Source organism: Oncorhynchus tshawytscha, linkage group LG07 (assembly GCF_018296145.1).
Source record: "Oncorhynchus tshawytscha isolate Ot180627B linkage group LG07, Otsh_v2.0, whole genome shotgun sequence".
In the NCBI taxonomy this organism is placed as follows: domain Eukaryota; kingdom Metazoa; phylum Chordata; class Actinopteri; order Salmoniformes; family Salmonidae; genus Oncorhynchus; species Oncorhynchus tshawytscha.
Window position 1 is genome coordinate 3,987,606 of NC_056435.1, and position 13,544 is coordinate 4,001,149.

The following is a 13,544-nucleotide window of genomic DNA, read 5'->3' on the forward strand; positions in this document are numbered from 1 at the left end:
ATTTCATGGTAAAGTCTACACCTGTTGTATTCGGTGCATGTGAAGAATAAAAATGGATTTAATTTGATTACTTTCACCATTTTGAAGTAGTCAACTTACTATAGGTTAAGGAATGATTCCACATAATTCCAACAAGGTCATCAGGAAGGATCCACCAATGAATTATACTCGTGAGCAAACATTCCACAACTGCAGGTGGCAGTTCTGGAGAGCTACTGGGTGTGCAGGGTTTCATTCCAGCCCTGCAGTAACCCACCTGATGCAGTTAATTATGGTCCAGAGAGAAGATGGTGTATAGGAACATGGAAATAATATTGCTTTAGTTTTATTTATTTAACTAGGCAAGTCAGTTAAGAACAAATTATTATTTACAATGACGGCCTACCCTATAAGGGCATTCAATCACAAATCAACGATTCTGATGATAAAATACAAGTGGAAAGTCTAGCAATTCATTGGAAGTTATCTGAATACGTGGAGTGTTGAGTTGACTTGGTTTTGGTACATTAGATGCGGAGAAGGAACTATTTCTAACATCTCTGTTGATACATTGAACAGTATTGCAGTGCCACAAAATGCATTGAAACCTCTATAAGCTGATGAAACTACGGGAAATCTTGGCCCTTTTGAGCCAACATGGCGCCTAAGTTGCCAACTTGAAGCGTGGATAAATGTAGCAAATGTTTTATTTTGTACTGCTTTGATTAATTTAAGTGATAAAACATAATTCAATTACATACAACAAGGGGTAGTCATATGAATGATGAAATGAAACGTAAACTTACAGACAATACTTTTTCTTAGATTTTTAACAGGCAAAAAAAGCAATCTACCTACACTGAAGTTGCCAGGACCCCACCCACTCCCCTCTGATCATGGCAGATGCGGGAAGTTACCAAGCCGGTTTCGGTATGTACGTTTACATTCATTTAATGTTAGTAAAACATTCTGTAAGGTGTCACCACTAGCTACTATTGGTCAGAGGTTGCACCACAAATTGTTTGTAAGTTTGCACGTATTCTGACGCGAACTAACTAGCTAGGTTATCCTGTGTGCAAGCAAGCTAACCAATGAAGGCTGCAGTTATTCTAACGAATAGCTAGCAAGCGACAGCAAGTTAACTTAAACATCAAACAGAGCAAGACCAACACGTAGGGTGTCAACTTCTGACACGTAATTTAAATAGCTAAAGAATAGCTAACCATTCGGGTATAAGTTGCCAGCTAGCTGACCATATCGGATTTTATTGAAACAATCCGGAAGTCCTGTCAAGATGCTCATTGGATATTTCTCCCTTGAACAGCCACGCTGAGCGCTCTAATTGGTTAGAATTAGTGGCGCAGTGTTTACAATCACGACAAGTGTGCTAACTGCACAGTTAATTTTGGGCTGATTAGAATTAAGCAATAACGCCCGAGGGGTTGTGTTATATGGCCATTATAAACTGTGTGGTTTTAGCCCTGAATGCTGACATGGTATATCAAACCGTATACCATGGGTATGACATTTATCTTTACTGCTCTCATTACGTTGGTAGCCAGTTTATAATACCAATAAGGCCCGTCAGGGTTTGTGATATATGACCAATATACCACGGCTAAGGACTGTGTCGTGTGTACAAACTGGGTGGTTCTGTTCGAGCCCTGAAAGCTAATTGTCTGACAGCCATGGTATATCAGACCGTATACTACAGGTATGACAAAAATTTATCTTTACTGCTCTAATTACGTTGGTAACCCGTTTTATAATAGTAATAAGGCACCTCGGGGGTTTGTGATATGTGGCCATATACCACACCTCCTCTGGCCTTATTGCTTAAATATACAACAACTGTCAGCCAATCAGCATTCAGGGCTTGAACCACCCAGTTTATAATAGAAAATGTACAGCTATACTATCTCAAACACACAAAACAGGGAAGGCAACAGCATTACTTGCATGGTTGCCAGTCTTTCAGTCTCAGCACTGATACAATACAGATCTCCATTGACCCTGTTCTCTTTCCTCCTACTTCTCTCCCTCATCCTTCTCTCCTTTCCTCCTCTCCCTCCTCTCCCTCATCCTTCTCTCCTTTCCTCCTCTCTCCAAACTAAACCATCCTTCTCTCCTTTCCTCCTCTCCCCAAACTAAACTCTCCCTCATCCTTCTCTCCTTTCCTCCTCTCCAAACTAAACTCTCCCTCATCCTTCTCTCCTTTCCTCCTCTCCCCAAACTAAACTCTCCTTCTCCTCTCCAGGCCCCAGGATGTGGCAGCACTGTGCCCTTCTCCTGTCCCTGTCCTTGCTACCAGTGGTATCTGGAGGAGCTGACTCCAAGGGTGTCACCACCAGTCTCACCACCAAGTGGGCCTCTACCCCTCTGCTGCTGGAGGCCAGGTAACAATATGCTCAACACATACACAAGATTAAAAAAACATCCTTTCTTTCTCTTCATACCCTCTTTCTCTTCATCCCCCCACTCCCCACCCCCTCTTTTTCTCAGTGAGTTCCTGGCAGAAGAGAGTCAGGAGATGTTCTGGGATTTCGTCGAAGCAAATCAGAACATCAAAGGGGAACATGATGGTAGCCTTAATGTTTTATTCCACTGATAATGTTGATTTATGTAGCACTTGGTCTCTGGAAGATCTATTAAAGTGTTGTTCTGTTACAGATACAGACCAGGTGTATTACGACCTGATCGTGAAGAGAGCCAGTGCTCTGCTCAGCACAGTCCAACTCAACATGCTCAAGTTTGCCCTCTCTCTCAGGGCCTACTCCGCTACTGTACACTCCTTCCAACAAGTAATATTACTACAATACTACTAGATGACTACCCTCTCCCTCTGTGTGTGTGTCATCACTGTTTCTCGCCTCTCTCTCCTGTAGATAGCGTCCAACGAGCCCCCTCCATCCGGCTGCTCAGCCTTCTTCAATGTCCACGGAGAGAAGTCATGTGACACGGAGAAACTGACTGCACTGATGGAGACCGCAGCAGAACGGTACAAACACACTGGGAGACACCCACACACAAACTGTGAATATCCACTTTGATTGATAAAGACCTCTGTTGAAGTGATAATAATTCATTAAATAGTCCTTATCTCATCCCTCTTTGTCCCAGGCCTAAGCCCTACCTATTCAAAAGCGATCACAGGTTCCCGGGATCAAATCCCGACACTCCGGTTATTATCCTGTATGCCGAGATTGGAAGTTCGGAATTCACAATGTTCCATCAGCTGATGCTGTCCAAAGTCAACAAGGGACTGGCCACCTATGTGCTTCGTCACTACCTGGCTGTAAGAAAAACACCGCAATACACATGATGGGAAGCATAATTCCGACAGCATTTCGTGTTCATCTTTTCCTCTTTCTCTCGTTGCCAGTCTCCCAGCAGTCGTAGAGTGTATTTGTCTGGTTATGGAGTGGAGCTGGCCATCAAGAACCAGGAATACAAGGCTAAGGACGATACACAGGTCCAGGGAGCGGAAGTGAATGCTACACTGATGGGGGAGAATGACCCAGTGGATGAGGTCCAGGGATTCCTCTTTGGAAAACTGAAGTAACCAACCTACCAAAATGAAATGCTATTCCACAAACTCACTCTGCTTTGGAGCGTCATGGGTGGAGAAACGTGTCATCTTTCCCTCTCTTCTTCCCTCTCATTTTCCTCTCCGTACCGCTCCTCTCTCCAGGACTCTGTACCCTGAGTTGAAGGAGCAGCTGAAGGAGCTAAGGAAACACCTGGTGGAGAGCACCAATGAGATGGCTCCCCTTAAAGTCTGGCAGATGCAAGGTGGACGGACTTTATTTTTTCTTTGCCTCTCTTCTCCTGCATCAAGACAACTGTAACTACAGTAATCATCTCCTTTTTTCCCCCACTATATTTCATTTTTTATCTCTTCGTGTGTCAGATCTGAGTTTCCAGACTGCAGCTCGGATCCTGGCTGCTCCATCTTCAGACGCCCTGAACGTCATGAGAGACCTCAGTCAGAACTTCCCTACCAAGGCTAGGTACACACACACACGAACGAACACAAACATATTTTTTGATATCTCTGTGTAGTGTGTGATTCTGGTGGTTTCTCTCCCCTTCTCAGGTCCATCACTAAAACAGTGGTCAGCTCTGAGTTACGTAAAGAGATGGAAGAGAACCAGAAGGTAAGAGCTCAGTCATCCATAGCTCTCCTTCCCTGTCTCTCTACTACCCATTAACATGTAATGACCGTACCGCTCTTCTTCTCTCCAGTTCTTTAAGGGAACTCTGGGATTGCAGCCTGGAGACTCTGCTCTCTTCATCAACGGACTACACATAGACCTGGACACACAGGACATCTTCAGGTACACACACACACACATACATACATACATCTTCAGGGACACACATTGACTGTATGTGTGTGTTTCCAGTGTGTTTGAGGTTCTCCGTAGTGAGGCCAGGGTGATGGAAGGTCTGCGTTCTCTCCTTATCGAGACTCCCTTCATCCACGACATCCTCAAACTCAACGTACAGCCTTCTGACTCGGACTACGCTGTGGACATCCGTAATCCTGCTGTCAACGTAAGACACACCTACCCCTTTATTTAACCCTGACCATCCAACTATGTCATCCGTATATATACTGAACAAAAATATGAACGCTACATGTAAAGTGTTGGTGTCCTGTTTCATGAGCTGAAATAAAAGATCCCAGAAATGTTCCATACGCACAAAGTTTATTTCTCTCAAATGTTGTGCACAAATCTGTTTACATCCCTGTTAGTGAGCATTTTTCCTTTGCCAAGATAATCCATCCACCTTGACAGGTGTGGCATATCAAGAAGCGGATTAAACAGCATGATCATTACACAGGTGCACCTTGTGCTGGAGACAATAGGCCACTAAAATGTGCAGTTTTGTCCTACAACACAATGCCACAGATGTCTCAGGTTTTGAGGGAGCAGGCAACTAGCATGCTGACTGCAGGAATTTCCACCAGAGCTGTTGCCAGAAAATTTAATGTTAGTTTCTCTACCATACGCCGCCTCCAACGTTGTTTTAGAGAATTTGGCAGTACGTCCAGCCTGCCTCACAACCGCAGACCACGTGTAACCACGCCAGCCCAGGACCTCCACATCCGCCGCCTTCACCTGTGGGATCGTCTGAGACCAGCCACCCAGACAGCTGGTGAAACTGACAAGTATTTCTGTCTGTAAAAAAGCCCTTTTGTGTGGAAAAACTCATTCTGATTGGCTGGGCCAGGCTCCCCCTATGCCCTCCCAGGCTCACCCATAGCTGGTCTCCTGCCCAGTCATGTGAAATCCATAGATTAGAGCCTAATGAATTAATTTCAATTGACTGATTTCCTTATATGAACCGTAACCCAGTAAAATTGTTGAAATTGTTGCATGTTGCGTTTTTATATTTTTGTTCAGTATACAATCAAGCCGTTAAAAACGCGTATATAACCCAACTCTTTGTTTTTGCATTGATAATTTTGATGATAATCTAATCTCTCTCTCTCCTCAGTGGATGAATAACCTGGAGACAGACAGCAGGTACGGCTCATGGCCCTACAGCGTCCAGGAGCTCCTCAGACCAACCTTCCCCGGAGTCATACGACAGATCCGGAAAAACTTTCACAACCTCGTGAGTACATGATACGTGTGTCAGGACGTTTGATGGCCACCAAACGTATCGCGTACATTTTTGGAACTGACAGCAAAAAGCAATGATGTCTTGTGTTTTAGGTGGTGATTCTGGACCCGACCCATGAGAGTTCTGCTGAGCTGTTGAATGTTGCTGAGATGTTCTACAGCAATAACATCCCACTCAGGTAGGGGGTGTGTGTTTCTGGTGGATTAAAAAAGTTACATATCGGAGTATAATCTTTGACGTATTGCATCTTTTTGACAATATCACAATATTATAACTCCTGTATTTTTCCTTCATAGCTCGTTCTCAATCTTTTTACATTGGGAGCCAATTTGTTTTCGGCACTTTTATTTCCATGACTTTTATTTTGTTTTCTCATGGCTCTTGTCTCTCGTCTCCCTGTAGCAGACATGGTGAGCAATATGTCTGGAACATCGAATCGCAATAAAATCACAGTATCGAATCACGATGTAGAATCGTGAGAATCGCAATACATGTAGAACCATAGCGTATCGGCACCTAAGTGTCGTGAGAGCATCGTGAGGTCCATCCCTAATAACCCTGCTGTGTGTGTTGTAGGATTGGACTGGTGTTTGTGGTGTCTGATGTTGATGAGATCGATGGTATGGAGGATGCAGGTGTGGCTCTGCTCCGGGCCTTTAACTACATCACAGAAGAGCTGGACGCTCCCGCCGCCTTCGACACCATCATCTCGGTGAGTCGGTCTGACCAATGAGAATCATTGATGAGTCTTTTGACCAATCCCAGCGATCTGGAACATCAGCCTGACCAATCAAGATGGAAATGCTCTCTTTGAATCTCCTCTCTCTAGATGTTTAACCGTGTGCCTAGCGGTGGTAAGCTAAGTGTAGGTGATGTCGTCAAGGTGTTGGAGAAGAAGTTTCCCTATGTGGAGGTCGGCAGCATTCTTGGACCAGACTCCACCTACGACGACAACCGGAAGGTATGGTTCTGCTTTTATGTGTCGTGATGTTTCTTGACAGAACGGTATGTTTTTCATGTACCGTCTTCCTATCTATCTCCGCCTCCAGGAAGGGCGTGGTTACTACTTGCAGACGGGTGTAGGTCCGTTGCCAGTGGTGATGTACAATGGAATGCCGTACCAGCGAGAACAGCTAGACCCAGAGGAGCTAGAAACTGTCACCATGAACAAAATACTGGAGACTACCAGCTTCTACCAACGGGCTGTCTACATGGTGAGTCAGACAGACAGACAGACAGACAGACAGACAGACAGACACACTGACCTTCTCTTGTTGTGTCTTCCTAGGGTGAGCTGGCCACTGATCAAGATGTGGTGGATTTCATCATGACCCAACCTAACGTTGTCCCACGTATCAACCCTCGAATCCTGTCGACTGCCAGGACGTACCTGGACCTATCTAATACTAGTGAGTTTTACACACACGCACACATACACACAGACGGAACCATCTTAACCACCTCTCTCTTTCCTGACAGATAACCATTTTATAGATGAGTACGCTCGCTTTCTGTTCCTGGATAGCAGAGAGAAGAGCACTGCTGTGGCTAACAGCATGAACTACATGACCAAGAAGGGTAAGATAGATATATACATATACACACACGCACGCACACGCACGTACACACACACACACGCACACAGCTACACACACGCACACAGCTACACATGCAGAGCTTCATCTTATTGAGCTAAATGTTTCAGCCCTAAATCTCTTGTCTATCTATTCTGTTCTTTCTCCTCTGTGTTTTTGTTCGTCAGGGATGGCCCCCAAAGACCACCATGGTAACCCTTATTTCGTTTCCTGCACTTCCTCTCTTTCTCTCTCAACAGACAGTATTACGAGCCATATCTCACTTCTCATCAACATTATCTCACCATCTTGCATCTCTGTGAGATGACATGCTTGGATGTGTTTGTTTCTGCCAACTGCCTGAGAGAGAGAGTCTTGCTCAAAGACTAAGAATTGAGATCGCACTGCAACATCAAACCTCATACATTTCAGGATTAAGGTCTGTGACCCTTTTACTCTCATCTCCTCCTCTTCAACTCCCTCTCTCCTCTAGATGATGGCTACATCCGTCCAGTCACGTTCTGGGTTGTGGGAGATTTTGACCAACCTTCCGGGCGCCAGCTATTATACGATGCCATCAGACACATGGTATGATGATGTCACTGTAACACGATCCAAAAAATCCACACACAAAAAAAACCTACCATCTGACAGATTCTCCTAAATCTGCCTTCAACAGAAAACCAGTAACAACGTGCGATTGGGCCTGATCAACAACCCTAGCGACAGCCCATCCGAGGAGAACAGTCGTGTTGCCAGGGCGATATGGGCCGCCATGCAGACCCAGACAGCTAACAACGCTAAAAACTACATCACCAAGCTGGCTAAAGAAGAGACCGCTAAGGCACTGGAGACTGGGGCCGACGTCACACAGTTCACTGTCGGGGTAAAGAGTTTACACACACGTAATACACCGTTCTGTCTCACCCTTTACTGTACTGTCCTACACTACAAACAATCATTTCTTTCTCCATCTCTCCAGGGTATGGACGTTGCCTTGTTTAAGAGTGCCTTTGAAGGTCCTAAGTTTGACTTCCTGCTGTCTCACACTGTCTACTGCCGAGACGTTCTCAAGCTGGGGAAAGGACAGAGAGCAGTCATCAGCAACGGACGGGTGAGTGGGCAACACACACACACACTAGCACGCTTCCTACTGTGATTGAAGTGTCACAATGGCGTTTCTCTCTCTCTGCCGACAGATCATCGGTCCGCTAGAGGATGGGGAGGTCTTTAACCAAGATGACTTCCTCCTATTGGAGAGTATCATTTTGAAGACCTCGGGAGAGCGAATCAAAAGCAAGGTCCAGCAGTTTGGGGTGGAGGAGGACAGGGCCAGTGACCTGGTGATGAAGATTGACTCTCTGCTCTCCTCTCAGCCCAAAGGAGAGGCCAGGATAGAACATGCCTTTGCTGATGACCAATACAGGTACTGAAACTAATCAAATGTTTTACTTCATGTTTTTATTCATTGCCTATATACTTTCTGCTTACCTCTGTCTGGTCTATGATTGGTCCACAGTGCTGTAAAGATCCGGCCCACAGAGGGAGACGTCTACTTTGACATGGTTGCCGTGATAGACCCCGTAACCAGGGACGCCCAGAAACTAGCTCCGCTCCTATTGGTTCGTACTGCTTCAAATAATTGTCACTTAGAGTATTTGGAGTGACAGAACTCCTGTCTCACAGCCATCTGTCTCTCCATGTTTCTCTCTCTACCAGGTGTTGAAGAAGCTGGTCAATGTGAACCTGCGGGTGTTTATGAACTGCCAGTCCAAACTCTCAGACCTGCCTCTCAAAAGGTGAGCAAGACCCCAGCTACATGCAGGTCATCCTGTTTTAACTGCTAGGACCTCGTTTCTGTTGTCTTACTTTCCTTCCCCTTAGAGGTCCCTGGTAGTACCTGAGGGTTTTTCCTGTGTTTCTCTAAACCTTCCTCTCTTCTCCCAGTTTCTACCGGTATGTGTTGGAGCCTGAGGTGTTGTTCCAGACTGACGGTAGTTTCTCCCCTGGTCCCCTGGCTAAGTTCCTGGACATGCCTCAAACTCCCCTCTTCACACTCAACCTCAACACCCCTGAGAGCTGGATGGTGGAGTCTATACGCACTAGATATGACCTGGACAATATCTACCTGGAAGAGGTGTGTTTTCTGTGCTGTTTTGTTTTTAGGATTGTGTTATTTATAGCACGGTTGCCTTGGCTAATGTTGTCCTGCACCTCTTCAGCTGGAGAGTGTAGTGACTGTGGACGGAGTATTCTGGTATTTGTCTAAGTTATTTTTTTTAAGGTTTAATAATGGTTCTCTATTCTCCCTGTCTAGGTGGACAGTATAGTAGCAGCAGAATACGAGTTGGAACATCTGCTGCTGGAGGGTCACTGTTTTGACGTGAGTACAGGTCAGCCCCCCAGAGGACTCCAGTTCACCCTGGGAACCCCCTCCGACCCTGTCATCGTCGACACCATCGTCATGGCTAACCTGGTGAGTCACCCCTGACCTCTAACCCTAACCTCTGTTGATAGGCAGACACCTTTCTATTCTCCGTTGTTGTGGTTGAACGAGGGCGTTGTGTTGTCGTCGTCCTCAGGGTTATTTCCAGTTGAAGGCTAACCCAGGAGCCTGGATCCTGAAGCTGAGGAAAGGACGGTCTGACGAAATCTACAAGATCTACAGGTACGGAAGATCACATCTCGACATATCACGCCGTCTTCAGTTTAGCACATGACTAGTGGAACCAGGCGTGTTAGTGCTGGGCTGGAACGAAAGCCTGCACAATGCACACCCTCTTGTTCCTCTCTCTGACATCACATCCTCTCTTCCAGTCATGATGGAACAGACTCTCCAGCCGATGCTGATGACCTCATCGTGGTGCTGAACAACTTCAAGAGCCGGATCATCAAAGTCAAGGTACTGCTCTGACCCCAGCTGTAGAGTACAGCTTTCATGTTGTTGGTTGCTGTCAGGTCTCAATAAAGCTGAGGTTGAATTCAAATTGATCAATAAGTCCATTGCTAAGTAATGTATTGATCGTGTGTTGTTGTTGTTGATCAGGTCCAGAAGAGGCCAGAGAAGTTCAGTGAGGAGCTGTTGAGTGATGGAACCCAGGAGAACGACTCGGGCTTCTGGGAGTCACTCACCAGGTATCTCTCACTAAGCATCCAGCTCCACCCTTTACATCTACTGTTTCATACCTATTTGATCTCTGCTGAATCTGATGGTGTTTATTCTCTCCCTGTCTTTCTCTCCCCAGAGGGTTTACAGGAGGTGTGAAGACTGAGGAGAGTAAACAGGAGAAGGATGATGTCATCAACATCTTCTCTGTGGCCTCTGGACACCTCTACGAACGTTTCCTCAGGTACACACCTGTGAGTGTGTGTGTGTGTGTGTGTGTGCTTTTTCCAAGTGTTTGTCTGTTGTAATCCCACAATTTGTTCTCTCTTTTAGGATCATGATGTTGTCTGTTCTAAAGAACACCAAAACACCAGTCAAGTTCTGGTTCCTCAAAAACTACCTGTCCCCGGCATTTAAGGTAGTTAAGTATAAAATATAAATATATACTACTCTAGGAGTTTACTTTGAGTGTGGCGGTATGAATAGGGTTTCCAATATTGAGTGTTCATTGAGTTCAGTCCAGAATAAATGTTATTCCCACAGGAGTTTATCCCGTACATGGCAGAGCAGTATGGTTTCCAGTATGAACTCGTCCAGTATAAGTGGCCGCGGTGGTTACACCAGCAGACCGAGAAACAGAGGATTATCTGGGGTTACAAGATCCTCTTCCTGGATGTCTTGTTCCCTCTGTCCGTCGACAAGTTCTTATTCGTGGACGCAGATCAGGTACACACACACGTGCACACACACTCAATGTCCATGTCTCTGATTTGCGTAAACCTGAGAACTCTCTTTCGTCTCTCCTCCTACAGATAGTGCGTACCGACCTGAAGGAGCTCCGTGACTTTGACCTTGAAGGAGCGCCGTATGGCTACACACCGTTCTGTGAGAGCCGGAGAGAGATGGACGGCTTCCGCTTCTGGAAGTCGGGCTACTGGGCGAGTCACCTCGCTGGACGCAAATATCACATCAGGTAACTGAGTGTGTGCGGTAGAAGGGTGTGTGTGTGTGTGTGTGTGTGTGTGTGTGTATACACATACTGACGTGTGTGTGTAACCCTCTGTCTCTCCAGTGCTCTGTATGTGGTCGATCTGAAGAAGTTCCGTAAGATAGCAGCAGGAGACAGACTGAGAGGACAATACCAAGGCCTGAGTCAAGACCCCAACAGCCTGTCCAACCTCGACCAGGTGTGTGTGTGTGTGTATTAAAAGTGAATATGGGTGTATAACATTCAGATTTTTGATATTCCCAAACAACCTTTGTGAAGTTAAATATCCTCCAACTCTGTATTTATATTTCTAATATTGTCCTATTCTCTGTCTCCAGGATCTGCCTAATAATATGATCCACCAGGTGCCTATCAAGTCTCTGCCTCAGGAGTGGCTCTGGTGTGAGACTTGGTGTGACGACAACTCTAAGAAAAAGGCCAAGACTATAGATCTGGTACGAAGTGTGTGCAGATTCTAGTCATGTCTGTGTTGTTACACTCCACTGTGTTTATTTGGACGGGGAAACTAAAATGTTTAACCCTTCCTCCAGTGTAACAACCCCCAGACCAAGGAGCCCAAGTTGCAGGCAGCTGTTCGTATCGTAGCAGAGTGGAGCGACTACGACCAGGAGATCAAACGCCTGCAGAACAGAGTCCAGGAGAGAGGAGCAGAGAACCATACCACACAGAAGGACAAGCCAGGTACATACATAACATAACACTGATTGGCAAACCTATACAGTTGACTAATCCCGCTCTCTGTCTCTCCCAGATGATACACGTATAGAGTTGTGAGACCAGTGGATGGAAGATGTGGCTGTAGCAGCAACAAAAGATGGAACCATGTTCGACAATGCTGTTCTCCTTTGGAACAGCATTGACAGATGGACTGCAAACCAATAACCATTCATTTTCCATTTATTTGTATTTTCCCTGTTGTGAGAGTGGCGAGGATACGGGATAGGGAAGGGGTGCTGGGTGGGGATGATATGGGGTGACTGTTATTGGATGATATGGGTGTGTGTTTGTGTGTGGGTCTGTAAAAAATCGGACATTTCCAACAGTCCCCCCCTACCCTAATATTTTTTTATCCATCCGTGTTTGCACTGATTAGGACACCTTCTTAAACTACTGTCTGTGGGTAGAGGTTTGGGCTTAGGAGTTAAACCACACTGATAAATAGCAGCTTAAGTTATGAGATGAGTTGTTGTCCTGTTCTATGCCTTCTGTTTCTGTGCTTTAGACTTCAGTTGTCCATGGCCTGTGTCAAACTCAGGGAAAGATGGTTTTGGCCAATCGACCCGATTCAATCTCCTAATGACAATACAAAGAGGACTGGAGCGACATTTTATTTAATGTGAAACAGACATTAGTTCTGTCATGTAGTAAAATAGGGATTCATATCTCTACAATTTACCTGCAACATTCGGAACGTTGCATCCTTGTGAGCGTGATGTGGAGTTAAAGGATGTGTGGGTGGGGACTGGTGGGGACGTATCAGCGACAGACGGCACTAGGAGTTCCGTGATCACTCAAATTGATTGTAACAGTGCCTTGAAAGGCAGCAGGCTAATGACTAGAATGTTGTCGTTCAGGGTGGCCAATCTTATCCACAAAAGGTCTGTGGGAGCAGGGTTTTGTTCTAGCAACACACCAATTTCATCTAGTCAGTCTAATGAAGATGATGATTAATGGGCTTGTTGAATCAGACTGACTGGAACAAAGCCTTGGGTCAGATTGGCCACCAGTGCTGTAGTTAACTCCTGCTTTCTCCGCTGTGGTCTGTTCTGGAGTAAACACTTAGTCATCCATTACCAACCACTGGCTGTTTCCGTTCTTTGTTTTGGCTAAATATGTACTGTTAATTGTGGGAAATCAATATTTTGTAATAAAAATCAAGGAGCCCACCAACACTGGTCGTGATCCCTCTTACGTGTGTTGGTGTTTCCTCTGTTTTGACTGGTAAGACATTTGGATTATACTCTTATATACCGTGCCATCTATAAGAATACAGTAATGGCTGGAGTAAGAATGACTACAGATTTACTACTAAAAGGCTGGGCTTACACAGGCAGCCCAATTCTGGGGTGCGCCCAGTACAGAGAGGAAGAGGCAAAGCGAGAGGGATAACTGGGCCCAAAATCTGTCTTCTCTAGCAATGAGTGTCGAATTTCATTAACACAATGTAATGGCTTATTTGATCTAATAATAGTTTCGAAATGCTTAGGTCCTCGTTTGTTACGAGTGTACTGTTATAAGTAGA

The 13,544-nt window shown here is 45.5% G+C and overlaps 1 protein-coding gene across 2 annotated transcripts; it reads left to right on the top strand.

The window, feature by feature from the left end:
• The first annotated feature begins 805 nt into the window (after nt 1–805).
• On the top strand, nt 806–13,194 carry LOC112253700 (UDP-glucose:glycoprotein glucosyltransferase 1). Of its 2 annotated transcripts, none has more exons than XM_024425654.2 (38): nt 806–909; nt 2,237–2,375; nt 2,482–2,561; nt 2,650–2,780; nt 2,865–2,977; nt 3,100–3,274; nt 3,362–3,537; nt 3,671–3,771; nt 3,890–3,989; nt 4,076–4,136; nt 4,225–4,316; nt 4,386–4,536; nt 5,485–5,604; nt 5,706–5,791; nt 6,190–6,325; nt 6,443–6,574; nt 6,663–6,827; nt 6,902–7,022; nt 7,093–7,191; nt 7,681–7,775; nt 7,867–8,073; nt 8,170–8,301; nt 8,387–8,613; nt 8,707–8,809; nt 8,907–8,986; nt 9,135–9,324; nt 9,505–9,663; nt 9,770–9,855; nt 10,005–10,089; nt 10,234–10,322; nt 10,433–10,537; nt 10,627–10,711; nt 10,837–11,019; nt 11,106–11,266; nt 11,366–11,480; nt 11,620–11,736; nt 11,833–11,983; nt 12,054–13,194. In XM_024425654.2, the coding sequence occupies exons 1-38, from the start codon at nt 876–878 to the stop codon at nt 12,074–12,076; spliced, it is 4,605 nt and encodes a 1,534-aa protein (XP_024281422.2). In that variant the 5' UTR covers nt 806–875; the 3' UTR covers nt 12,077–13,194. The 2 variants fall into 2 exon arrangements, with proteins under 2 accessions (XP_024281422.2, XP_024281424.2); XM_024425656.2 differs by lacking the exon at nt 806–909 and adding an exon at nt 1,480–1,498.
• The last annotated feature ends 350 nt before the right edge of the window (nt 13,195–13,544 follow it).

Coding starts and splice junctions, on each gene's coding strand:
- LOC112253700 (XM_024425654.2), top strand. CDS start 876: ATGGCAGATGCGGGAAGTTACCAAGCCGGTTTCG. Junction 3,275..3,361: donor TGCTTCGTCACTACCTGGCT/GTAAGAAAAACA, acceptor TCTCGTTGCCAG/TCTCCCAGCAGTCGTAGAGT. Junction 5,792..6,189: donor AGCAATAACATCCCACTCAG/GTAGGGGGTGTG, acceptor TGTGTGTTGTAG/GATTGGACTGGTGTTTGTGG.